Source organism: Equus przewalskii, chromosome 13 (assembly GCF_037783145.1).
Source record: "Equus przewalskii isolate Varuska chromosome 13, EquPr2, whole genome shotgun sequence".
NCBI lineage: Eukaryota > Metazoa > Chordata > Mammalia > Perissodactyla > Equidae > Equus > Equus przewalskii.
Genome location: NC_091843.1, coordinates 38,256,024 through 38,281,507, shown reverse-complemented (window position 1 = coordinate 38,281,507; position 25,484 = coordinate 38,256,024). Strand labels below are relative to the sequence as shown.

At 45.5% G+C, this 25,484-nt stretch overlaps 1 protein-coding gene across 1 annotated transcript in view; it reads right to left on the bottom strand.

Moving 5' to 3' along the window:
* The window catches only part of SPOCK1 (SPARC (osteonectin), cwcv and kazal like domains proteoglycan 1), a 470,120-nt gene that overhangs the window by 123,309 nt on the left and 321,327 nt on the right, over positions 1-25,484 (bottom strand). Inside the window, exon 5 of the mRNA XM_008513818.2 lies at positions 6,166-6,292. Within this exon, the coding sequence (XP_008512040.1) occupies positions 6,166-6,292 (127 nt within the window). The remainder of the gene's footprint in view (positions 1-6,165; positions 6,293-25,484) is intronic.

The following is a 25,484-nucleotide window of genomic DNA, read 5'->3' as shown; positions in this document are numbered from 1 at the left end:
ATGTGGTTTTTATTCTCGGCAGCTATGTGCCCAGATAAAATTTGAGAGTTATATTGTTAAAGGAAGAATAGAGTGGATACTGGAGTTATCTAGAAGTCTCAATGATGGTAATATTTTAAATAATAATGACAATAATGACGAAACAATGGTATTTAATTATTGGACACGTATTAAGTACTACGACATTGTGCCAAGTGCCATAGTATTGTTTTCTTTCTTCTATTATTCTATCTAATTCTCACAACAAACCTATGAGGTAGGTACTATTATTAGTCCCAAATTAAAGATGAGAAAACTGAAGCCATAAAACTTTTCCGAGCTCAACACAGCTCTTGAGTAGCAGAGTAGATATTTGAACCCTGGCCTGGCTCACACCAGCGGGCTCCTCACAGTCACCCTGCCTCCAGCCCTGCCCCCAACCATTCCCACTCTGCAGCCTATGAAAACAAGTTCAAAAATACAAACCCTTCCTAGGATCCCCAGTGCTCTTAGGGTAAAGTCCAACTCCATTAATATGGCCTTCAAGGCCCTGCAAAATGTGCCCCTAATCACTCCTCTAGGCTCATCTCTATAGCTCCTTAACCCCCATCCCCATTCACATGTGACCCAGCCACAGTGAGACTGTCACCGGTTCCTTTAAGAGACTATACTTTCTTTCACATTTTTAACACCCCCTCCCCTTTATGGAATTGAGCTGCCCCCACTCTTACTCTGGTTGACTCCTTCCAGCCTTAAGATCTCAACTGAACCATCACTTCCTCTAAGAAGACTGCTCGCACCTCCAAACCAGTTAAGGTGGCCCTGCTCTGTGTCCCGCAGGACCCTGAATGTCCCTTGTCTGAACACCTATTCTAATGAAAGGAGATTGCTTTTCAATTTGTCTACCCTCCTTGTAAGTTCATGAAAGCTGGAGCTTTGTCTATTTTGTCCTTTGACATAGCCCCAGGATTTAGCACAATGCATGACACAGAGTAAGAAAGAACTCAGTAAATACTTATTGAGTGTCTGGACTACTTCAGTTTTCCTGGACAGGAGGATCTGACATCAAGGATAGTTAACTGCCAAGGGTGACCCTTACTGCCTAGAAGCCAAGTCAAGGGGCAGGGTCTATACCACAGTCAAACCAGCTAAAGTGCTGGCCTTCACTGTGTCTATTCCTGGTGGTGGTTTTCTGTTCCTTATCTTTTATGAGTTATGCTTCATAGAGTCTGAATAAACACTCATTGCCATGTAACATCTTATATCCTTTTATCTCAAGACTTCGTGCATTCTTGTTCACTTTATCTTTGATCTTCTGGGAGTCACAGAGCTCTGAGCAGAGCGCCTGGTGCTGGGACGCTGGCAGAGCCTAGCTACAGACAGAGGCTCCTAAATGCATCCCTCCAGCTGTGGGACCCTCTGGCTGCTCGGGGCCCAGAAGCAGAAGGAAAGTTTGTTTGATGCGATCTGAAGACGAACACCCAGCATCAAGGACAGAGCTGATGCTCAGGCTCCTTCCTCCTCCTGCTTCTGATGGCGCTCCCCCCAGGCGTCAGATCCATCTGTGAAAGGGCAAACACTTCACCTGTAGTACCGTGATTATTTATTATGGGTGGAGATTTCTTTGATGATGATAGAATTGGGGCTGCAATATATTTTTGCCAACAATAATTTTTGTGAATTTGATTTATGACATCAACTCACTTCCAGTAATGTAAGCATCATGGTCTCATTTGTCCTTTGTTTTCTGATCCTACTTCCCCCAAAAAGCAGATAACTTCAGGGAATGGAAAATTATTAGTTAATTAATAGTTAATTCATTCACTCTTATTAACTCACCACCTACTAGTGGTCCTTCAACAGCCTTGTCTGTGAGAGTAAAATGCCCTCTTGAACCTCAATAAACAAGTGGCCATGTATTTAGGGGCAATAACTGAAACACTCCGTAGTAAACACAACCAGACTGAAATAGCCCCATTGGAAGGAAGACTCATTGAATGCCAGGGGTTTAGAACTGTCCTCGGCTTCAGAGGTCTTGAGCAGTCAATGCCTGGCTTCTGAATGAGTCATATTTAATTCATTTCTTTTGGGAAAAAAAACGAATGCCAACCTTCTAGAAGTTCATAGAAGATAGAAAACTAGGAGACTAATGCCCCAAACCAATATCCACACCATGTTCCACTGCAAGGCTGCCCCACCGCCCACCCCCCTCTTTAACTTCAAATAGAAGTGGGTGATCACAGACATCCAGGCAGGATACCGTGGGTGTCAAATTCTGCCACTGTCCTTGACTTTTTGGGCCTCGTATGCCACATATGGAGAATGGGGAGAACACTACAGTTTCTGATAAGAAAGCTTTAGACCTCTCAGGAAAAGACAGGGGAGCAGGTCTGGGAAACCGAGCACTCAGGCTGCTGGCAGGATTCAAGGACACTAGAGGACCAGCAGGCCGGGGCTGGGGAAGGCCCTTGAGGGCTCTGGCCAGCAGCATCTGGAAGTCATTCCTCTTTTCAAGGACCAGGAGTCATTGCAAAAGTCTTCCAAATTCTGCTCCTGCCTCCTAAACAAGCTACTGATCAGTTTCTGTAAACAGGCAACCTTCTTTAACATAAAAAACCAACTTTGCTGCCCAGACTGCAGGGAGGCCTTGACCAGCGAACGCTTCCAGAGACATTCCCCGGGCAACTGACAGCATTTCAAACCATGTCTGACAGGTTACCACTGCTCCTTGTAGCTCGGGGGTCACAGGGAAGCCAGCATTTTAAGCTCCTGCGAATGAGAGAGACAGGCGAGCGGGCAGGTTTTTGCCCCAGTTTGATGTGCAACATGCCACTTGCCTGGACAACCGTGCTCACTCACTGACATTTCATGGCTCATCTCCAATCTTGGGCTCAAGGATCACAGAGTTTACTCCAGAGCTGGAGAGAATGATTTGAACAGCACAAACTGGATCTTTACAAAGAGAGAACCATTGTAGGAGACTCCAACTCTCTGCCAGAGCCCAGGCTGGCTGTTTAGCTAAGCAACTTGGCCCAGGGTGAGGATGGCTTATTTTTCGCAATCACTAAGCTCTCTGCAACCCATTCATTCAAATCCCAGAGGGGTTACACAGACCAGAATCTCGCCATTCCTGCTCGGCTAGAGTCCGTGGTGGCTCCTCTCCTGTCCGTGATACTTACTGAGCTCCCCCTATACACTGTGTCCTGCGCCTGGTGGAGGTGATGATGGGCACTGTTTCTGCCTCTAGGCTCTCACATTCCTAAGGCAGACACAGACACGAAGGCAGCTACAGCAACGAGTCTCCCACGAGCCCGGCACTGCCCCACGACCTGCTCACCTTCCAAGCTTCGGCTAGATGTCTCTTCTTAGACCGTTCTCACATCCTCCTTCTCCTCTACTCATCTCACGATCCTCTCCTCTCATGGTTAGAGCCACACAGGCATCCTCTTAGTTCTTCAGACATATCATCCTGCCTCAGGGGCTTGGCCCATGCTATTTTCTCTATCTAGAACATTCTATCCCTCCACTCTTGGTTTAAAGGACACCCCCTCTGAAAGGCTTTCCCTCACCATCCCCTATAAAGCAGGCCTTTCTTGCTCTCTCTCTCTCAGCACCATGCATATTCTTTTGTAACACTTAGAAAAAATTGAAATTACATATTTATCTGTTGAGTCACTCACTTCTGTCTCCCCTACCAGCTTGTAACCTCCAAGTGACCAGAAATGGTCTCTGTCTTGCTCCCCACCGCCCGTCGCCACAGTCTGCACAGTGCCTAGAACTGCGAAGTGTTCAACAAATAGTTGCTGAACAAATGAATGAAAGATCTCTCCACAATAAGTGATTCTGGAGTAGGAAGGCAGCAGACTGGAGGGCTTTGTCAGTGATGATAGTGTCTGTGCTTAGTTTTAACGGCAAGAGGAAAGCTATCCAAGCATTTTAAGCGGGGGAGACAGAGGAAAAGACTTTTATTACAGAATTATCCCCCTACTTGTGTCATGTGGAAATGGACTTTGGGGGCAGGGAAGGGCAGACTGGAGGTGAGGAGATCTATTAGGAGCTGCCTATAAAAACTGAATTCCTCACTACTTAAAGCATGGTCCACAGACCAGCAGCATGGACATCACCTGGGGATTTGTTAGAAGCACCATCTCAGGCCTCACGCCAGACCTGCTAGATCATAATCTGCCTTTCAACAGAATCTCCAGGTGATTCACACACCCAGAAGCTGGGCTTTATGTGGAAGACAATGATGGCCTGATCTGCTTTTGGGGCGAGGGGGATAGAAGTGATTCATCAACGCCCCCATAAATTCACTATTCCAGACGTGTGCGGGGCATCAAAAGTAAGCCCTGTTACTACAAACTGTCTCAAACTGTGACTCCATCAGAGCTCAGGGACAGTACGGGAAAGGGGAAGGGCAAGGGTACTGGCCGAGCTAGGCTGGGGCTATTTAGCCAGGAAATACTGGCTGTGACCTTGGGCAGAGAAGCTGCAACTCACAGGGCAGGTCTGAAGTTGGGGAGCAAATAAGGATTGTTGCCTCTGGCCATGAAGAAGAGCCAACGTTTTTATTTCCACTACATTGTAAATTTCCCCTGCACCTGGCACAGAGCCCGGCACATAAGAAGGGCTCAAATGATACTTGTTGAAAGAACAAAGGAACTATCAAGCAGTAATTACAACAGTGAGGTCCTAAAGCAGATTACATAGGTCTGGGTACAAGTTAGACATGCCGTCTGGCTTCCTGTTTTATTAAATATATTCCCTTTAGTTGGAAAAACCAGACAATCTCAAAGGATAAATCTCGACTTTCAGAGAACAAAACTATATGACCTGTGCACACAGAATCAGTAGGAAAGCATGGCACAGCCTCGAAAGAACCCAGAGAGACCTGTGAGGATAGCAGGCAGTGGGGGCCTTCCCAGGCCTGGGGAATCTCCGCGGTGTGAAGGTCAGGATGGTGAGGGGATCACAGAGAACAGAAGCTGTCAGCTGGGTATGCAGCAGGGGAGGGGCGGGGAGGAGGCCCGGCAGAAAGGCCCGAGCCCCACATGGCAGCATGGCCAGAGGTGACCAGGATGTCACCAATAGCAACTCTCCTGAGGCCAAGATTTCATTCTGCCAGTGAACCTGACCCAGAAACACAAGAAGAGCGATGAAAGCAGCACGGCTTTGGCTAGAGGAGGTGGGAAGGTCAGGCTGCACTCCTTGTCCCCACTCACGTCCCACAGAAAACTCGTGAGACACCTATGCTCCGACTCCACACCCAGCACAGTATCGGGCGCTGAGGGGGTGCTGATTTCTATTTGCTGAACATCAGAATGAATAAGCAAACTCCTGTCAATGCCAAGGTTTGCCTTTCTCTAATTCATCACCCCAGTGAATCACACCCATCCCCAACACAAATGGACAACCTCATCTCAAGGAGACTGTTTGGAGTTCCAAGAGCAAATCATCACCTCCTTTCTCTTTTCTCCACCCTGATGATCCCCGCCTGTAAATCCTATTACTAGAGGCCAGATGAAACGCCCCTCCTCTGTGAAACTTTCCTTGTCCCTCCAATAAGAATAAAGAGACCCACTTCATCCCCAGGCCCCTTTTCTATGAAGCTATTTTCTTCTCATTGGTTTGAGTTAAAATGACCTGTCACCATACTTGCCTCACTCCCCCATTAGACTGTCAGCCCCTGACACCCCCCTGAGAAAGGAATAGCCCCTAAGTATCCCCAGGGCCTGGTGCAAAGCTGGATGCATCACAGGTGTACAATAAACGCAGCGGAAACGTGTGCTGACACTGTACTCCTTCCTGCCATCGTGCTATCCCTAAGGGAGCATCCTGGGCCTCCTTCACATCTTTGCTCCCCATCAGCCAAGCTGAGTGACTCTCATCCTTGGAGCAGTTTGCCTCCTCACCTTTTCCAGGAAGCTTGTCAGGATTAACTTCAGGATCACACGCCATTCTCAGAACCACCCTCTCCCCTTAGCCCTTGACCATTTCAGTTACACAGGATGTAACATTTTTATTGTGTCTCCGGCCAAAGAGACTGCTCATGTGGCAGCTTCTCCAGGGCAAGGACCAGAGCCCACCAAGCCTCACAGAATTGTGCAGCTCTTGGCACAGAGACTTGTGAGAACAAGCAGACATGGAGTATTTTTGATGACAAAAAAGACAGCAAAGGTGACCAACCTTGGATGTATAGGTGTGGCCGTCGGAACCGCAGACCATGGCTGATGGTGCCACGGGGCAGGGCTTGCACTTGACCAAATTCGAAGGTCCAACCCAGTGTTTGTGGGCCACGTTCCCCTTCTTTTGCCTAAGGATGAGAAAAGAGGAGATAAGTTAACCGAAGCGCCAGTCTCCCTGGGTCTTTCCTCCAGGTTATCTGGATAAAGGCCAAATGAATAAAACGGCTGTTCAAACAGCCAGCACTCCCATTTGTTCCAACCCACTGATGGGGGTCAGGAGACTGTTCCAAAAGCCTAGGTCCAACCCACCAGCTGGACTGAGAAAAACAATATGACCATTAAAAATGTTATAAAACATTACTTACTGACATGAAAGGACATTCACGATACATTAAAAAAAAAATGGCTCTATTTGCTGACCCAGCCCCCAGTACAGGGTGTGGCACACCACAGATGCCTAGAAACAGCATCCCAGAGCCTTCGACTCCTCTAGAGCTGACAAGCAGCCTTCTGAGTGGGATGACACACAGACGACTCCGTGAGCATTTTAGATAGAAACGCATCTCCAAACACAACCAAATGACTTTATCACAGCTGTGGAAAACGATCTCTGGATACATTTTAAAGCAATTTCAGTCCAGCTTCCAATGTGCCATTTGATAGAGGCTCTGAGGTGATGTCACTTTCAACTGCTAAAATAATCAGAATTCTACTCTTTCATTCCAGCTCCAGTTTCCTCCTATCCTAACCTTTGTCATAATGACAAATGGCGCTATTAGGATGGCTTATGTCCACAGAAGGAACCCCATCCCCCTGTCATAAACCACTGAAATAAAGGCCTGCAGTTACTGCCATGCTTTCCCTCATGGTCAAGGCTGCTCTCCCAGCAAACCACTGGGAGTGACTCTCGCAGCCATGGGCTGAGTTCTGGGTGGAAGACAGCATCTCTGGACTGCCCACCAATCAAGTGATTATTGTGCCCTTGAAGTGTTTTGCATTGGCAGTCCTGCATGGTGGTTAACATTTGGGCTCTGGAATCAGGAAACACAGGTTCAAATCTCAGCTCTGCCACTTACTCACGGTGTGATCAGGATATTTAACCCTGTAAGTCTCAGTTTTCTCATCTGTAAAATGAGGGGAAATAGAATCTACTTCAAGCAGATGGTATGACGATTAAATGAGCTGATGTATATAAAGTACTCAGTATAATGCCTAGAAAATAGAAAGCAATAAAAATGGTAGCTGTTGTTATAATTATTATTTGCCCCAACAGATAGGGGTATAGAGGATGAAATTACCATTATCATAGAAATGTGACTTAATTCTAAAGCCCTAGGTTTGGAACGGCATTCAATTCCCCAGAAGAACTCATGGAGCCACAAGAAGGAAATCTTTTCTACGAGGTGTGGAATGAACCTCTAGCTCCTCAGGAAGTAAGGTTTGGTGTCTGAGGTGACCTGCCCTCTTCAAATGAAGGAAAGTGAGTGAGGAAGAGCCCCACCAACATGGCTCTTACTCTTCCTCCAACCTGCCCTAGCAATTTGAAGGTCTGTGTGGGGACCTACCTTTGAGGCTGACATCAAGGAGGACGACTTCGTACCCACAGCACAACCCTTGGGACCATCGAGGACCCCAGGATGGATGGGCCCTAGGGTGAGCCTGTCTGACCAATGAACCAGAAAAGAAATCCTACGAAGCTGCTTTGAGATCACCTAAACCAGCTCACTCATTTTACTAATGTGGGAAACTGAAGCCCGAACTGGGCAAGAGTCTTGCCCAAAGTCATGAAGACGATTGGTGGCTGGCCCTGTGATGACATTCACACAGCTGCAGTGGGTCCAGAGATGAGTCAATGTGGTCCCACCTAGATCACCAGCTTGAAAATTCCCTGGGGGCACTTACATGTTTGTCATTGGAGGTCCTGTCCGCAACACCTCCCTGCTTCCACAGCAGCACCCACCTTGCCCTTGCCTCTCTGTCTGGAATAAAATCATCTATCACCTGCATTTCTAAAGGTCACAGACATGAGGTCTCCTATTATCCTTTGCCAAACACACTTTGCTCTTTCGAGGTTTGTTCTGGACTAACGAAAAAGGGATGGTGGGTGGTGGTACCCCATGCGGTGGACAAACGGGCTGTCAGCACAGGGTTAATCTCAGAGGGCATGATTCCTTCAGAAGAACACCACACATTTATCATCATTCACACAGCAGATTGTCTGACACTGATAATGAATCAGCAAATACAGGAAGAAGTTCCAGCATCTGGCAGCCTCTCTCCTGGGTCAGTCCTCAGTGTCCACGCCCATGGCTCAAGAAATTGTTGTTATGAGTTCCCAGAAATGGACTATAAAGTCCAAAGAGTGGGCAGCTTTGCTGGAGCACACATAACCACGTGCAACATTGTCCTAGGGGAAAGAAACCTGAAGGATCCTAGCCAAAGGCAGAAGAGGAAGAAGTGAACACTGAGAAAAAGATGGAACCAGCTATTAATCAGCAGTTAATGACAGATCTTCTCTGTCTTTGGACCTGAACTTCACCATTGAATTAAATTCATTAAGGGGAGGCAAAGAGATGAGGCTGGCCAGTGCTTTCTAGCGGGCCCAGCACATCACAGATGCTCAATACCTCCCTGTTGGGTGAGTGGGTGGGTCCCTATGCACTGCCCACTGCAATGATTACTCAGTAGTTAATCACAAACTGTCAGAACCAGAAAACACCTTAAAACTAATCCAGTCCACCAAATTTATTTATTTATTTATTTTCTAAAGATTTTATTTTTTCCTTTTTCTCCCCAAAGCCCCCCGGTACATAGTTGTGTATTCTTCGTTGTGGGTTCTTCTAGTTGTGGCATGTGGGACGCTGCCTCAGCGTGGTCTGATGAGCAGTGCCATGTCCGCGCCCAGGATTCGGACTAACGAAACACTGGGCTGCCTGCAGCGGAGCGCGCGAACTTAACCACTCGGCCACGGGGCCAGCCCCCACCAACTTTATTTTATAAATGACGAATTGGACATACAGAGGAGAAGTGACTTGCCCAGTGTCACACAGAAATATGGCCAAATTACTTTATATATATTTGCTGGATTGAAGTTATCCTGCAAATGGCTGTGCTGCTCTGGGACCACTTTAATTCCCTATTTTGGTATCTGTATTTTCATTATCAAGGTTCAGTTTTATAAATAAAGCCCCTCTGATAAACTGTCCCTGGCTCTCCACCTGCAGAGAAGCAAGCTCAGCATACCCAGTGTCAGGTGGCCATGGATTACGCCCAGGAGGAACCACATTTGACCTCTCCTAGGATGCCTTGGGGACGGGAGCTACCAAGCCATTCTGAATTTTCCCAATTCTAATGAAACAAGCATACCTGTTATATTGGGGTAAACCCAGGTGTTCATTACCTCACTAGGACCCTAGTAGAGATGGCACATAAACCTGTGGTCTCTGTCCAGAAGCCAAATTATGTAAAGTTATGTACATGTATATTTGAGCCCAAGGAGGCACAACTTCCCTGGTTACTGTGTGTATATTTCAATCCCCACAATTCAGTGCAAACCATAAAAAATAAACAACCCTGTTGAGGTAAGGGACTAAGTTTTCTGACGCTAAGATATTTTACTTCTTGAGTCAATGAAGAGTGAAATCTGATGAAGGTGTCTTGATGGGATTGCTATTCCCAATGTCACAGACATTCATCAACTGGAGTGACACAACCAATTTAGTCTGGGAGGCAGGTCCTGTCAGCCTTTCCATTGGCCATGAAGCCCTAACTCCACCCCAGCCTGGCTGGTGCTGGAGGCAGCCATACCTCCCTCCCTGGTGACAGCACCACACAGAAAATCCCAATCTACAAGCACCCCAAGATGGAGAGAAGACAGACAATCGGCACATCACCAGCATTTCTGACTCTCTTTTGCTCAACTGCTTATTCCCATTTTTTTTAAGTCTACCAAAATTCCCAGCATTTATCTTTTTGAAGCAGAGAGATGATTTTTAAGTACAAATCTGATGATGTAACTCTCATGCTTAAAACCTCCACCTCCTAGGGCATGGTCTAACCCCCTAGTTTTGGTGTTAAACTGACCAAGACTACTTGCCCAGGTTCACTGTCTGCTTTGCTCCCCTCCCAACACACACAGGCACACACACGTGCATGCACACACTGATCACCGCCCACACATATTTTTGCTCTAGCCACACTTTGCTGTTTCCCAGAGCCCACCAAGGACGTTTGTGCCTCTGTGCCTCTATGTGGGTTTTTCCTTAATCTGATACACCTTCATTCCCACCCACATTTCTCCCCTCCATCCTCCACTCCTCTCTGCCTCACATGCTTTCTTCAAGGCCCAGCTCAAAAATCCCCTCCCCAAAAAAGTCTCTTGGGGCCCCTCCCCAGGCAGTCAGGCTGTATTCCCATACCACCATAATCCTGTCATCACTTCCGCTCAGGCTCCCAGACTAGTCTCCAGGCAAGCACCTTGATTCACCCTGACCAAATTCAAAGGGACTATTATTCCAATAAGACATGGGTACCCTAGGCTAAAAGCCTTGGAGTCCATCCTGGACACCTCCCTTTCCTGCCCTTACCACGTCCCCCCATCATTCAGTCCTATGGATTCTATCTCCAGCCAGCCATATCAGCTACTTGCATGTCTCTTACTGTGCCATGCAAATTCAAGTCTATATGACCTGGCAAATGCTTTCTATCTGCACAGCACATGTCTGCCACTTATTCAAGCTTCATATCAACTGCCTTCCATGAAGTCTCTTCTGACCTTCTGAGCCCTATCCCAAGCAGAATTAACAGTGACATTATTAGTTCCAACATTACATCTTGTTCAGATGCACTGTGACATTCACTAGCGTAACGCAGCTCTTTTCGTGTCTATCTTCCTCAATATACTATGCACTCCTCAAGGGTAGTGACTGGGTCTTAATCACTTTTGCACTCCTGGTGCTCAGAAACATGGTTGACCCTTGACACATAGGTTTGCTCAGGGAAATCAGTTAATTTATTAGTTTGGACCTTTAGAATTTTTGTTTCTAGAAACTATTAGCACTAACTAGAAGGCAAAAATAGCATGTTGTTTTGAGCAACAAAAATTCCACAGGCTGTTTCCAGAAATCCTAATTCAGACTTGAAAAAACAGCAATTAGCAAAAATTTCTAAAGACAACTGAGAAGCGGGTAGAGGAAGCTCTCCTGTGCATCTGAGGGCTGAAGGATCCCCTCGCTCTAGAAGTCAAAATGCTCCCAGAGTTGAGTGAGAACCTCTGAATGAGAGATCAGAATTCATAGGGACAACAATTGCTGAAATAATAAGTTTTTCCATATTCTTAAAAATATTTTATGTTTTTTTCAACAAACAGGAAATACTGCATTTAGTATTATTTATAAAGAAATGTAGCCTAGAGTAAAGATTCAAACACTGGAAATTGTCAGCAAACATTACTGGAGGTACTCAAGTATATGAATTTGAATCTTCTAGCACGTTAACAGCACTGCACTGAATCACATGTTGATATTGTCAATGTAGAGATTTACTTTGTTCCAAAACTATTCTTAGGAACAACACTTAGATGATTTCTATAAAGTATACTATGCAAATAAATGTATTAATATTCATGTTATTTACAAGAGCAGCTCACTATTGGCAGCAGACTGGACCATGAACGCACTCTTATTAGGACGGCAACAGCTACAAGCAAGACTGACCAGACCATGATCGCTCTTTCCGAAGTGTCCCTGTCCTAGTTCTGAAAATGTCAACCCAACCTTCAAGTCCACGTTAGTGCTTCCTGCTTTTGCTTTCCACTGGACTCTGCCACTCCTCACTCAGATGGCCCTGCCCTCGCCAACCAAGGCAAGTCCCACATCCCGCAGCTTCCCCACAGCTGACAGCAAGAGAGACTTTGACGACACCAATTGTGACCCAGTATTTCACTTGACCATGGGCAAAGTAGGGCCATGGCTGGAGCCCACAGGAAAACAGTGGCAGGACAGAGATTTCCAGAGTAATTTTTTCAGCAATAAATACATGTGCATGTGCAAATTTCCTGACATCAATCCTGCAGAATGAAATTTTGCAGAATGAAATTATTTTGACAATCTGTGTCAAAAATATTTTAACGATGGGGTGGGGGTAGGGCCTGCCATGAGTATATATAGTAGAGTTGTTAACTTTTCTCTTTCAGTTACTGAAGAAGGGTCATTTATTTTATTTAATACGCTGTGCTGTGCATTCTAACATGTTTGCGTAACTTTAGCTAGAGCTGTTTTACTCTACATATGAACAGCTGGTGAAAGGGAAAAGCGATCTAGATAATAAATAAAGACAGCAGCACTCCAGCTGTTTTGTATAACAACTACATGCCAGTCTAAATGCCCTAAACGCAGCTCCCTGGTTCCTCATACACAACTACCCTTTGAGGGTAGATGCTATTATTATCCCCAAAAATCTGAGGCTTACATGACAGTCCCAGTCACAGGATCCTCTTTTCTGTCTTGTCTTTGTTCTCCCATCAGAGCTCTAAGGCAGACCTGTCAGCTTAGAGGCATGGAGAACCCACCCAAGAATGATCCCTCTTACCAATAATTCCAGTGTTTGCTGGCAGCCAGGACTACACGCATTTTATTTTCATGTTAATATCAAACTGCCCATTCAAAAACAAGATTGAATTTGTTTGCAAAATCAGAACTAATTGTTTCTAAAACAAGGATGGAAGATACACAGACAGTTGACATGGTGGCTATTTTGAACCAGAGATGAAATAATAAACACTAATTGAAATGAAAAACATGTTAACCACTGAAATAATCTGTCATGTAAAATGATGCTATAATTCCTCCATTGTTAGAGTTATTTGAGTTGTTATACTAAGTCGTAAAATTACACAGAAAAAGCATAATGGCCTGTGTGGTTTACAAAAGCTGCTTTGATGAGAGAGGCAGGCTCCCACATGAGACGTTCTCCATCCTGATATCCATGGGCTCACAAGTCTCCTTCCTTTTCCAGATGAAGAAGGTCCCAGACACGAGATCCTGTCCAGAGAGTCCAGTCTTCCTAATAAACAGGTGTCTACTAGAGAACTGTAGAAAGAGCATTCGTCTCCACGGAGTAACTGTAGCATGCCTAGGAGCATCCTAGGTCCTTCTGGGCACTCACACGGTACAAAGATGTGCTGTTTACAGAAGCTTGCAATTTAAAAGGACAAATACGTAATAATGATAATAGCAGCTAATCATTTACTGATGACTTATTATTCTGCTAATACTACTACTGTTACTATCACCAAGAATAACTAATATGTTTTGAGCTTTCACAATGTTCCAGGCATTGTTTGAAGCCCTTTCCGCAAATTGTCTCATTTACTCTCCTAATGGCCCCAAGAGGGAGGAAAGTTATGACAGAGCATGGGAAGCTGTCGAGGATGAGTCAGGGAGACTTCATGAGCAAAGCAGACCTGGGGGATGGGGAGGACCCACACTCACAAGGTGGGCCCCAGGCAGCAGGGTGGAGAGCACCCACTGAGTCAGGCACATGGGAAGCACATCCCTGTGGGATGTCAACCACAGGGAAGCCAGTGCCCTCGTTTAGCTTCACTCCATCTGGCTTGGGCCAAGTAAGGAAGGTGAGGCTCATGAAATATCCTAGGGCAAGGTTCAAAAACATTAGAGGAGACAAGCAGGCCCCAGAAGAAGCAGAGAGCTGTCAGGCCACAGGCATGCTTCCAAACCATCACCAAGCCAGGTTTCTAAAGCACCTTCAAACCCATAGGAAAAGCACATATTTTTTAAGTTTTACAGCAGAATCAGAGCCACCAAAATGATACGTGCCTGGTATGGATGCAATTCCAAAAGCGTGAACGTCTCTCTGGGTGTATGTGAACGCCAACCTCTGACTATGCTTCATTTCAACCCGAGGCTCCATGAGCTGCCTTTCACCTGAGCTGTGTAACGGCCATGGCAGCTGAGGAAGCATCTACTCTTTATAGATGAGAAGATTCAATAGCCAGACAAGAGTTTCCACAAACACTGTCCATGCATGTGTAAAGGAATTGAAAATAATTACGAAGGCACACACCATACGGAACACACCCTCAGCAAAGTGGGACTGAGGACGTGAGAAGGGGAAGTCCTGCGTTGTTATTCCATGTCTTTCTACGCTTTGATCTCTGACAACTGGCTACTGTTAGTCCAATCTGTTCAACATCTAAAAAAGAAATGCATTTTCAGAATTTTTAAAGAAATGTATACTGCCAAATCCACACCTGTCTGCAATTTCCAATTTCTCCAGTAGTGTTTAAAGAAGCCAAGGTGGTTGGAATAGAATAAAGATCCCCCACGTGTAGGAAGGAGGGCTAAGAAGAGAGCGTTCACCTAGATAAAAGCCCCCTGACCGGTCCTCAAAGGTTTCCATGAAGACCAAGGGGTCAGATCGCACAATCTGCTCTAGATTTCCAAATCGCCATGTTTTGAAGGTCTGTTTAAGCAAAGCTATCAAAACTGAAGGTATAAACATTCCAAACGTGATTAAGATTCTAGAGACAGTCTTTACTATGTGCCAGAAATTAGGCAAAGAATTCAAAGATAACACTAACATTGTATTAAATGTATTTCCTATAACACACATTACGTGTAACGATTTTTGTTAAACATAATGATCATATTTCATTACCCTGAACGGCTGAACTTATTTAGGGAACATGTACCTTAACTTTATTCTTATTCAAATCTTGAGACACTAAAGATTCTTACAGACTGTAACTTATCCAAGAAAATATCTACATGGCAAGAAATTTGCAGTTAGTTTCAGGACCCATCCCCCCACAACACACACAGAGACGTTCTATATTTAAGAGTGTAATTTGTATGGCCAATGGGCAAAAGATAAGAAAAAAAGGAACTTGCCAAATCACAAACCCAGATCTCTGGTATCTCACATGTTTCTGGGCATTAGTTGAATCAAGGTTTCCTTATACTTGAAATCAAGTATATATGTCCAGGGATCCTAGTCAAACGTACTTCTAGCCTAAACTCACAATGCTCTCAGTGTTTCCTGACCAGATCATGAAGATTAGCAGGCTGATGTGATTATGTAAATTCCACTAACTGGTTGGAGCCTCTGTGTCTGCAGTCACCTTCCATTAAGAGAGTGACAGAGCACAGGCAGTGGCACCAAAGGACTCCGTGAAGCACAGATGGTGGGGTTTTAACTCAAAGTTCAGCCTGTTGAACGAGCACGGCCACTGGGGCCTGTATGCAAAAACAGTTTGTGTGCCTGGGCACACTTGCACACATCCGCACACATACACACACAGGCACTCAAAGGCCCAGATAAAATTCTGCTTTATTGAGGAAAAGTACCAAGACAGCAGCGGAATAGCAAGCTATTAGGAAAATACAAGCGAACAGTTGAGCTTTCTTTACTCCCTTAGGATAATGGATAGCGGTGTACGCTTGTTTTAAAAATCCATTTCTTCCTAAAAAGGGGCAGAAAAGAAACTGTTACGATTACCCATTGACCTTTGGCATCCCCATTTGATTTTTTATTTCACTGCTCTTTGTTTGCTAGCCCAAGAAAGAGAGGTCTCTTTCTAGCTCTGAGACCTTAGCGGAAATCTTTAGCAATGGACACACTAATTGGAAAAGAATCAACTGATAAGCAAGCAAGCCCAGGGCCGAGAATTTCATTTGGCCTCCCTCTCTGAGCATTCATAATCCTGCCTCTTTGCAGGAGGGGCCAGAAAGAAGAACTGAGAGTTTTGCTAACACAGCTTCTGGCTAATTGTTTGTAAGCTCAGGTGTGCACACAAGGGTGGGTACAAGCAAGAGCAATTCCACCGACTAGGCTCCTGTAATCTCAGAAAACATTTGCTTGCATTCCTGGGGTGCAATTAATTATTATGGGACGTGTGTATGAGACAAAAAAATATCCACATTTGTTTTCTAGTCACCAGTAGCAAAGCGCCCTGTTCTGGAAGGGCTGCATATGATCTACCTTAGGAAGAACAAGCCAGCAAAATGAAACTGAAATGGGTAGATGGCATTGAGGCTACTGCTGTCTTCAGGATGGGCCCAGAGAAAGGAGGGAAGCTGATATATGGCATTCGAGGAGATTCAGCCTAGCATCATCATCCACAAACCATCAACATTGGGCCATTCACGAAAAGTGCCGCAGAAGGCAGGTCCAGCCACGTCAGCGTCATAACTTTCCCCCTGCTCTGAAAGCTTTTGAAACCAGGGGCCAACTTGCTTTAACTCAGTTGTCTATTTGCAAAAGTAGTTAGATAATGCATTACTAAAACCCACCCTATAGATACCATCTCCCTGACACTTGGGTCACCATGGTAATTGATGCTTGAGTTGTTTTTCAGGAACTAAAAATCTACCTTTGTCCAGTTCAGGCTGGTGGAGACTACCAGCCCAACAACTGGGCCTGCACAAGTGTCTGATAGGTGACCTCCTGATGTCAAGGAGGCGAAAACTCCACTGTCAGATCATGTTAACACCACCATTTTGGGAACATGCATCCTATGAAGAGCCATGACTGTGCTTGCACAGATCATCAATTACCTCACTTCTCCTTACCTCCAATCATCTATCCCCACATTTCAGACTACCCTGGCCCTCTACTCTCTAAATATTCCTAGTCCCCATTTTCATGGAGGTGGATTTGAGATTTGTTCTCCCATCTCCTTGCTTGGCTGCCTTGTGAATAAACTCTTTCTCTGCTGCAATTTCGTTGTCTCGATGATTGGCTTTTCCTGTGATGGGCAAAACGAAGCTGGTTCAGTAACACATTCTTCACAGTCATTGTTGGAGGAGAGAAGATGGAGTCCCTGACTAGCTCCTTCTCACCTCTGTGGGCTTCACTGGTAGGGAATTTTCTGGATAGGTGGCCAAGAACCAAGGCCAACTCCCTTGGCATAGTGTTTTCTCCACACTTTCCTGAGGGCCAGCTCCAACGCCATCCCTCTCTGACAGTGTCTCAGACAGCCCCACTCCTTCCTCTGTGCATGTTTGCCCTGTGTTCTTCATCCCTCGTGTGTGCCCTGCAGCTCTTTGGTACTGGCCGCTTGAAGCTATACTCAGTCAGGTACCCAGCTGCTCCCACGTAGAGACTAGACACTCAAGAATGTGTTGGCACAGGGAACAGTAAACCAATGTGTCTCAATGCTATTCCAGAGCAGAACCTGGACCAATGTGTAGAAGTTATCAACAGAAAACCTTGACTCAATATAAGGAAGATACCTTAAACAGTGAGAGCTATCCAAAGAGACAGGGGCTATCTCAGAAGGTTGGGGAGGGATGTTCCCAATACTGCAAGAGTTCAAGCAGAGGTTACCTCGAGGAAGTGGATTCTATAGAAGGCACACTATGGCTTGCATAAGCATCTTCTATGAATGGACATTGAGGAAGTTGTTTCCATTTCTTTATTGTAATCAAGTGCTTTGAACATCCTTCTCTATAAATCTTTACATCTATCTCCATTTACTTCCATGAGATGGATTCCCCAAAATGGAATCATTGGGTCAACGAAGCCAAGATGCCCACCAAAAGTGTTTTACCAACGTACACTCCCATAGATGGTATCCTGCAGGCAGCATTACTCCATTATCCCAACCCTCCACTCTACTGGTATCTACGAGGTATCCCTCAGAGAGCTGCTCTGAAGCCAAGTATTTGGACACATCCCCAAAGGTCCATAAGTAATCAATAGAACCATTAAGAGCAACAAACCAACTTTGCTCCATAACACAAGGTGAAAAAATGACACACAGAGAAACTGCTTAAGTTGGAGAGTGGGTAGATTAGTAGGAAATCAAATGTCACCCCAGCATGTTCCAAACAGTTTTCAGGTATTTTGTGGGCCTGCACATGAGAGACAACAGCAGCTATGAGCCCACGCCCCTCCCAGGGGGAGGGCAGCTCATCACCCAGCACCTCTGCATCAGGCTTCTCCTCAGGACAGAGAAGATGGGCCCATGAGAATGCTGCCTGCTGCCTTCTGATAGTCCTGTTCTGCCTTTTTCTGAAGGGCAGGAAGGGCCAGTCCCATGGGCAAGGGGAGAGGAGGCAGACGTCAGAGAGAAGAGATTCTGGAGGCTGCAACCCTTCTAGATGAAGCAGGAGGATGAATTTAGGCGTCACGGAGGAGCCTCGGGGGAGTGGTGGAAAGCTTGGCAGCCCTACTCATGATGGCCAGCAGGGTGGTGCCCATTATCTGCCCCTTTCCTTCTCCCTTCCTTCAGGTAGATCCAAAGGCCCTTCTGCAGCCCTCTGAAGAACACAGACCTCCAGCTCTGAGAGACTCAACTGGTCAATAAGATGGATGATGCCTTATCACCACCGAGGCAAAGCCTGCAGCCCCAGAGGACAGCTAACCTTTACATGTGTCCAGTTACTTAGCACAGAGAGAGGGCTGGCAAAGAGACATGGCCCCAAAGAAGCCACACCCCGCTCTGTTGTAGTGTTTCTGCAGCATGGGCCTCTCTCTTCTTACTTCCTTTAGGAACCAAGTCCCTTTCCCTTGCCTGACTGAGGGTCTTTGCAAAGGCTGCTCTCTCCTCTGAGAACGCTTCTCCCTACTCTGCCTAACTGGCACCTATCACCTTTCACCTCTCCAACAGGGAGCCAACCTAAAGTGACTCTCTTATGGCACCCTGCTCTTATCCTACTTAATCCTTATCACAATTTATAGATGCTTAATTTTTTCAATCTGTCTTTTCTAATAGCCCTTCATCTCTACAAGTAGACTATGTCCATTCATCACAGAATCCCAAACATACAGCAGTGTCCGGGAAATGAAAGACACTAATAGATACTTGTTGAATAAAGAAATTATCACAGATTCCAACTTAGTGGAGTCTGAATTCATGGCCCCTAACCCACCATCACTGGTGTTTGTGAGCCATTTTCTGCGAGCTAGTCCTACTAAAGTTATGACAGGAGGGACTCAAGCCCTAAAGCCCTGGCTGCCATCACCATGTTCACAGATGGCCTCCCCTGCCATCTGCCAAGGGAGGACTCTACTTCCAGGCCAGAGAGGAGCCCTGCCACTTCGCCCTCCACTGGGGAATTCCTCCCAACCATAGGAGGATTGGGCCAGGGCCTCATCCATCCCATCAGGTAAATGGGAAGCTGGACCTGCAGTTCAGTAGAAAGCAGGACACACCAGCACCTCCAGCGGTAGCAGGGTCCTAGACAAGTCAGGCTACAAGAGGCGCCTTTCACTACTCAGTAATAGAGCCACATCCGTTCAGTGTGTGCCCATGAAAACATCATTTAAGAGAATGCCTTGGAAAGGTACCAAGGTCTCCAAACTAATTAACTTTCATCTCTCCTGTCCCTCTGTGCATGAAGGGCTTTGCCCTCTGCCCACCCTCTCCATGAGGTACATTGAAGGGAGGACATTAGCTTGAGAACATTCATTTAAAACGAAAGTCCTTCTAAAGATAGCCTTGGATGACCATCTAAATCATCCAGAGTCCATTTTCTGGCCCCAGAACCCACAGGGTCGGTGCCCCAGATGGGCCCTACTATGGTGGCTGACATCCATAAAGAATGTCTTTCACAGTTCATTGGTTGAATTAATCTGGTATAAAATGTCCAAACTGAAAACCTGTAAGTTGGGATCTTGATGAGTTTCAGCAGAGCAGCAAGCAGGCCACAGTAGATTTATTAACAACAAAGGAGAAGAAAAGAGGCTTAAGAAAATTACAACAGAAGTATGTGAAAGTGGGAAAATTCAATCTGATAACTTTTGTAAAAGATGGTCATGCGTTCTGCGAGGGGCCACACAGACCTTGCTCCACGTGGACACTGCTGTCTCGGGATACTATCGCAGTGCCCCCCAGAATGTGCGAGCAACTTAACATCTTCCGTGAGTTGCAGGGGGCCTTGAGCTCAGCTGTTTCTTAATGTTTAGGGATGGATGTGCTAATACAATTATTTACACCTGTGGGCTACCCAGTGAGCCCTGAGCCCTGGTGAAATCACACCTAGTGATTACCTCTTCAAAACCGGCACACCCACCTCAACCTCCTCTTTCTAATCCACTTACACGTGATGCATGAAATATCCCACTCTGTACATGCCTTACTATGCAAGGACTCCAACAAACAGCAGCTGCATCCCCGTCGTCCGGGGCAGAAGCACAGAGCAGGGCGGGGCAGTTAACGCTCCCTAACAGAGGCAGAGGGAAGAAACGAGAGGGCGGGTTAACTCAGGCCCCGGCCCTGTAAGTGGCCATCCAGCTCCAGACATCTACCTGCCTTTCCAGCTCTCCAGCAACTTTGCATCCGGGCACGTGCACATTCTGAGAATTCCACCATAAAACGTTTTCAATCTCCTACAGATGGAACACAGCTCAAAAAAAGGACACAAATCCAGTGTGTTGGGGTCAATTGGAAATATGAACTGCCACCTCTGGAATGAGGGGCTTCTGCAGCAGTGCAGCCTGGGAGGGAGAGATGACAAACTGGTGGAAGGTGCTGGAGAGGGCTCTGGTCCTTGGCAGCCACACCCAGAAACCGCCCAGCCAGGCAGAAGGCCATTAGACTCACTGAGAGATCTCGCTGGCTAACCCTACCCTTACCCACCCCCATCTTCAGACACAACACTCCTTTACATTGGCAGAATGGTTTAAAAAAAAAAAAAAAAAAAAAAAAGGAAAACAAGCCAGGGCAATATAAGGGTCTGGTAAATTTACTGGCAGTGATGATTTTGATATATTTTTTTAATGTGTTTATAAAACTTGCCTCGTGACTTTGCCTTACAAGTAAGATCCACCTCTCATCCGGTCCCCTCTGTTCTAAGAGACTAAGAATTCCACACAAGTATTCACATCTCCATTATGAACTGCTTTTTACTCTCTGCTGCTCTTGTCATCAAGATCATCTAATCAATGGCCTCAGTTTCGGCGAGGACAACAAAGGAACAGAGAAAGTAGCTGGCTTGCCCGAGTTATGAAGTCTTCCTCAGTGAAGCCAGCTGGGTCCTTATGGGCAGAGGCATCCAGGACTTCTGTTGTTTTAAAAAAAAATGGCTGCGGTTTAAAGTAATTAAATATCTCCATGCTTAAGAGATACGTGGTTTGAACGATTGCTTTTGAAAAAACCCACAAAGGGGAAAAATAAACCCAGAATTATTGCTCTTGGCACAGAAAGGAGGAAATAGGTTTAATACTCAGCCTCCCAACTCCACCCTAGTTGCTCTGGAAGGAGCAAGAGGTAGGAGAGAAGGGCCCAGGTGCAGCCGCGCCTCTAGGACCAGGAGCAGACTGGCTGACCGGCTCGTGGGCTTCAGCACTGCAGGAAAAGCAAACCAGCTGGCGACAGCTCACACCCAGACTCCAGAGCCGAGGAGGCTGTGTGGCAGTCCTCCATTCTGATTCCAAATCTGCCCCTTCCTGGCCCTGTGCAATCAAAGAAGTAACTTAAGGAACCGCAAGAGTCCCATCTGTAAAATGAGGATCGTAATACAGACCTAGCAGACTGTCGTGAGAAGTCAGCAAGATTCCCTCTGCAAAGTGTGCCTAACATGGTAAGCGGTCAGTGAGTGGCATCTCTTGAACCCACCACTCTCCTTTTGTTGTCCTCAGAGCCAAATGAGGTGTATCTGCCAAACAATAGACCACAGTGATGATTTCTTTGTTTATAAAGGTGACTGAGTCAGAAGTGGGCTCAAACCCAAAACTCAGCTGCATTCATTCCACAGACAGCCTAGAAAGAGCACCAAGCCCTCATTAGCACCCTGCATAAACCTACAACACGGCAAATGAAGATCCCTTGAGGTTCAAGCAGAACCCAAGGCAATGCATGAGCCCCTTGGAGAAAGGGTGTGAGCTACATAAATATAAAATCGTGGTAAGGGACATGAGTATGATCACACTTTGGTAACTGGCAATGCCTGGAGTTGTGAAGCACCAGAAAGCCATCTAGGCACCTAGGAATTATCCACCCTCCACGTGGCCACGTGTCTTCCAAACCAAGACAGATATGTGTATGTATAATCAACCCGTCCAAAGCCCTGTGGCAGGAGGCAGTGCTTTGTTGTAAAACAAAACTGAGATGAAATAACCGTCATCCTTTCAAAAATCCTCTGAGAGTTTGGTATTTGAGGCACATTCTGTGATGTACTTCTCTCTGACCTCAAACACTTTGATTGTTTTTTTCAAGTTCACATAAAAGACAGAAAGCTCTCAGATCGGTCTAGTGCACCACGAGCCTAGACTGGATCTGAATTCTTGGCTGGTGTGGAGAATTCGCTGTTATTCCAGATAATTAGGAAGCAGAGATAAAGGCCATTACGTTAGAGAGGCCTGGCCTATTGGAAGATCAGCTGTCAGCTCCTTATTTAAAAACAGATTAGTTCCCACAGCTCCCAGAAGGCTTCCAAGGGGACACTCAGATATTGTAAGTCCCATCCTGACATCCTTTCCTCCCATTCACCATACACTCGCAGAATTTGAAAATGTGGCTTGTCTGGAAGGATTAAAACAAATGCTTCAATTTTCCATTCTCCAAATGAAAATCAATGGCAACAGAGAGGTAAAAATCAATGTTCAGCGCTCTGTAGGGAGAAACTCCCCCACCTCTTGCCTGCCCAGAAGAATAAATCAGAACTAGCCATCCCACTGGCAGAGCATCTCTGAGAGCAGAGCCCTCTGCAGGTTGAATGACTTTCTGTCCATCCCTCTGTCTCCAAGAGGGTATTTTCTTTAAGAAAGCCTAAGAGAATATTTTAAAACCTGTCAGCAAGAATAACACATTGTTGCAATAAAAACTCTTCTCCAAACAAATTCATTTGCCAGTGGGATCTCTGGCATCTAAGACCAGAGTTTGACTTAACTGTTTCCCTAAGGATCCATTTTGCATCATCAAGCCTTAAAGAATGCTCAGGTACCCCATCGACCTGCTCCCCCAGACAACCAATGATCTGCTTTCCATCATCATACGTTAGCTTGCATTCTGTAGAATTTCATGTTAATGGAAACCGTATGGTATATACTCTTTTTTGTTGTTTTGGTTTGTCTTCTTTCACTCAGCATAATTACTGTGAGAGTCATCCATACTGTTGCATGTATTAGCGCCTCTTCCTTTTCATTGCTGAGTAGTATTCCATTGTGGTAGATATACCACAATTTGTCTATCCATTCACCTGTTGATAGGCATTTGGGTTGGTTCCGGCTTTTGGGTATTACAAATCAAGCTTCTATGAACATTCATGAGTGAGTCTTTGCATAGACATATGCTTTCATTATATATTCTAGACACAAATCTTTTGTCCAACACATTTTGCAAATATTTTCTCTCAGTGTGGCTTGTCTTTTTATTACTCTACCAATGTCTTTTGAAAATCAAAGTTTTTAATTTTGATGAAATCCAATTTTTTCATTTTTTTTTTTGGCATTTATAGTTCACGTTTTTTGTCCTATTTAAGAAATCTTTGTCAAACCCAAGGCTACTACTCTTGTTTTCTTCTAAAAGTTTTGCAATCTTAGCTCTTATATTTAAGTCTATGATCCATTTCAAGCTAATTTTTTGGTATAGTACATTATACAATCATTAAAATTATATCTGTAAAGAGTTTTAGTGTCATAAAAATACTCATTTATAAATATTAATGCAAGGCAGCCTAATACAGATTTTTATATACAGGATAGGCACCACTTGATAATCAAATTTTGACAAAAACAAACCAATGGACAAAGCCTACTACTAGAAGAAAGAATGGAAGGAAATATGCTGGAATGTTTTAATTACTGTTTTTAGATTATGTGACCCCTGCCTATTTCCAATCTTTTTTTTCTTTTTAATATTTTCAGTGTTTTCTGTAATAAGAATCATCTATTGCTATATCAAAAATAAATTTGAATATTTTTGAAAAGTCATTTAAGAGCAGGCTTCCTGCCTCCAGGCTGCCTTCACCCTGCTCTTTAGCACATCAAAGGCCCCTTTGGAGAACCGGAAAGGTGACCACACTACCAAGAATCTGCCCTCTCCCAAGCCTACTCAATAGTGCTTTACAGCAGGAAGAGACGAAACAAAGAATTTCCAAAGAGAATTCTCCAAAGAGAATGTGAGTTTAGCTGAAGCCTCTAGATGAAACCAAACACAAACTCAAATACCACCCCAATCAAGGGGAAGAGTTCCAGTAGAGGGAAGGCTGGAAGCCCCACTTGGCCCCCCACTGAAATTGCTTGCCCGTTCGCCCTGACACTGCAGTCACAGATGTGTGTGTCAAACAGCTTTTCCACTCACTCAATCTCCGGGGGCAAAGAAAGCTAATGAAATTCTCTCGCTGATGTGCTTGCTGTCCTTCTATCTCCATCTGCTTGCAAAGCCAGCCTAAGTCTGCAGCCTCACAATCAGCCCAAGGCTGGCCCGGCTGTCTCTCCATGAGTGTGCACTCCTGATGGTCTGGCAGGCGGGATTTGCCTCTTGAGCTGCTGCAGGGGCCAGACTGGCTGATGGGATTGCCTACAGATGTTTCAGACACAGAAAGATTATTTCCCTGATTGATGAATAAAGAGAGTTGTCAACATGGTCGCCGTGGTCAAAGGGGACCTCTGAAGTACAATGTGGAAGGACAGATGTTTCATCTGGGAAAGTATCCCAGACCCTAAGAAGAGGTATGCTCTCGGCTGCTACAGTGGGCTGAGTAACTCAGCCTCCGAGAGGGAGAGGAGCGAGGCTGGACCACAACCACAGCAAACACCATCAAGGAGCCTCCCTGGTCAGGGCACCTCCCAAATCCTGATAAGGGAGGGTGCATGCCGCCTCAGTCAAAGCCTCCTCTTGGGGCTGTTTTTCCAATGAATGAATGGTCCCTATCATCAGAAATGCAGTCATCTTCTTAGTCCTTACCTGCTGTGAATCACAAACGGGGCAGCAGAATGACACTGTAGTCCTCACACTAAACCTCCCAGGTCTCCTCGGGCAGGAATTGCAAAGGCAGGCACAGTGAGACTGGGAAGGGGGCCACGCACTGGACTGAGCTACTTTTTTCTCAGAAGCATACAACTTTGGGGATTTCGGGCTGACCTTCCAGAATGAATCAGACAATAATAATAACTATTACATAATTGTTTTAGTAATTGGAAGACTAGCTGTCCTTATGTGACACTAGACTATGTACTCTATATACCATCATCTTACTGAACTCTCCTTCAAACACACACACAGAATACCCTATGCAAGGATTAGTAAAAGTTACTTCCCATAAGCCCTCTCTGCGAGCACTACTAGAGGTTGTATTCCAGCAAATGGGAAAAAGGAATGGCAAGCACTTCCCTTAAACCCATTTTACAGACGAG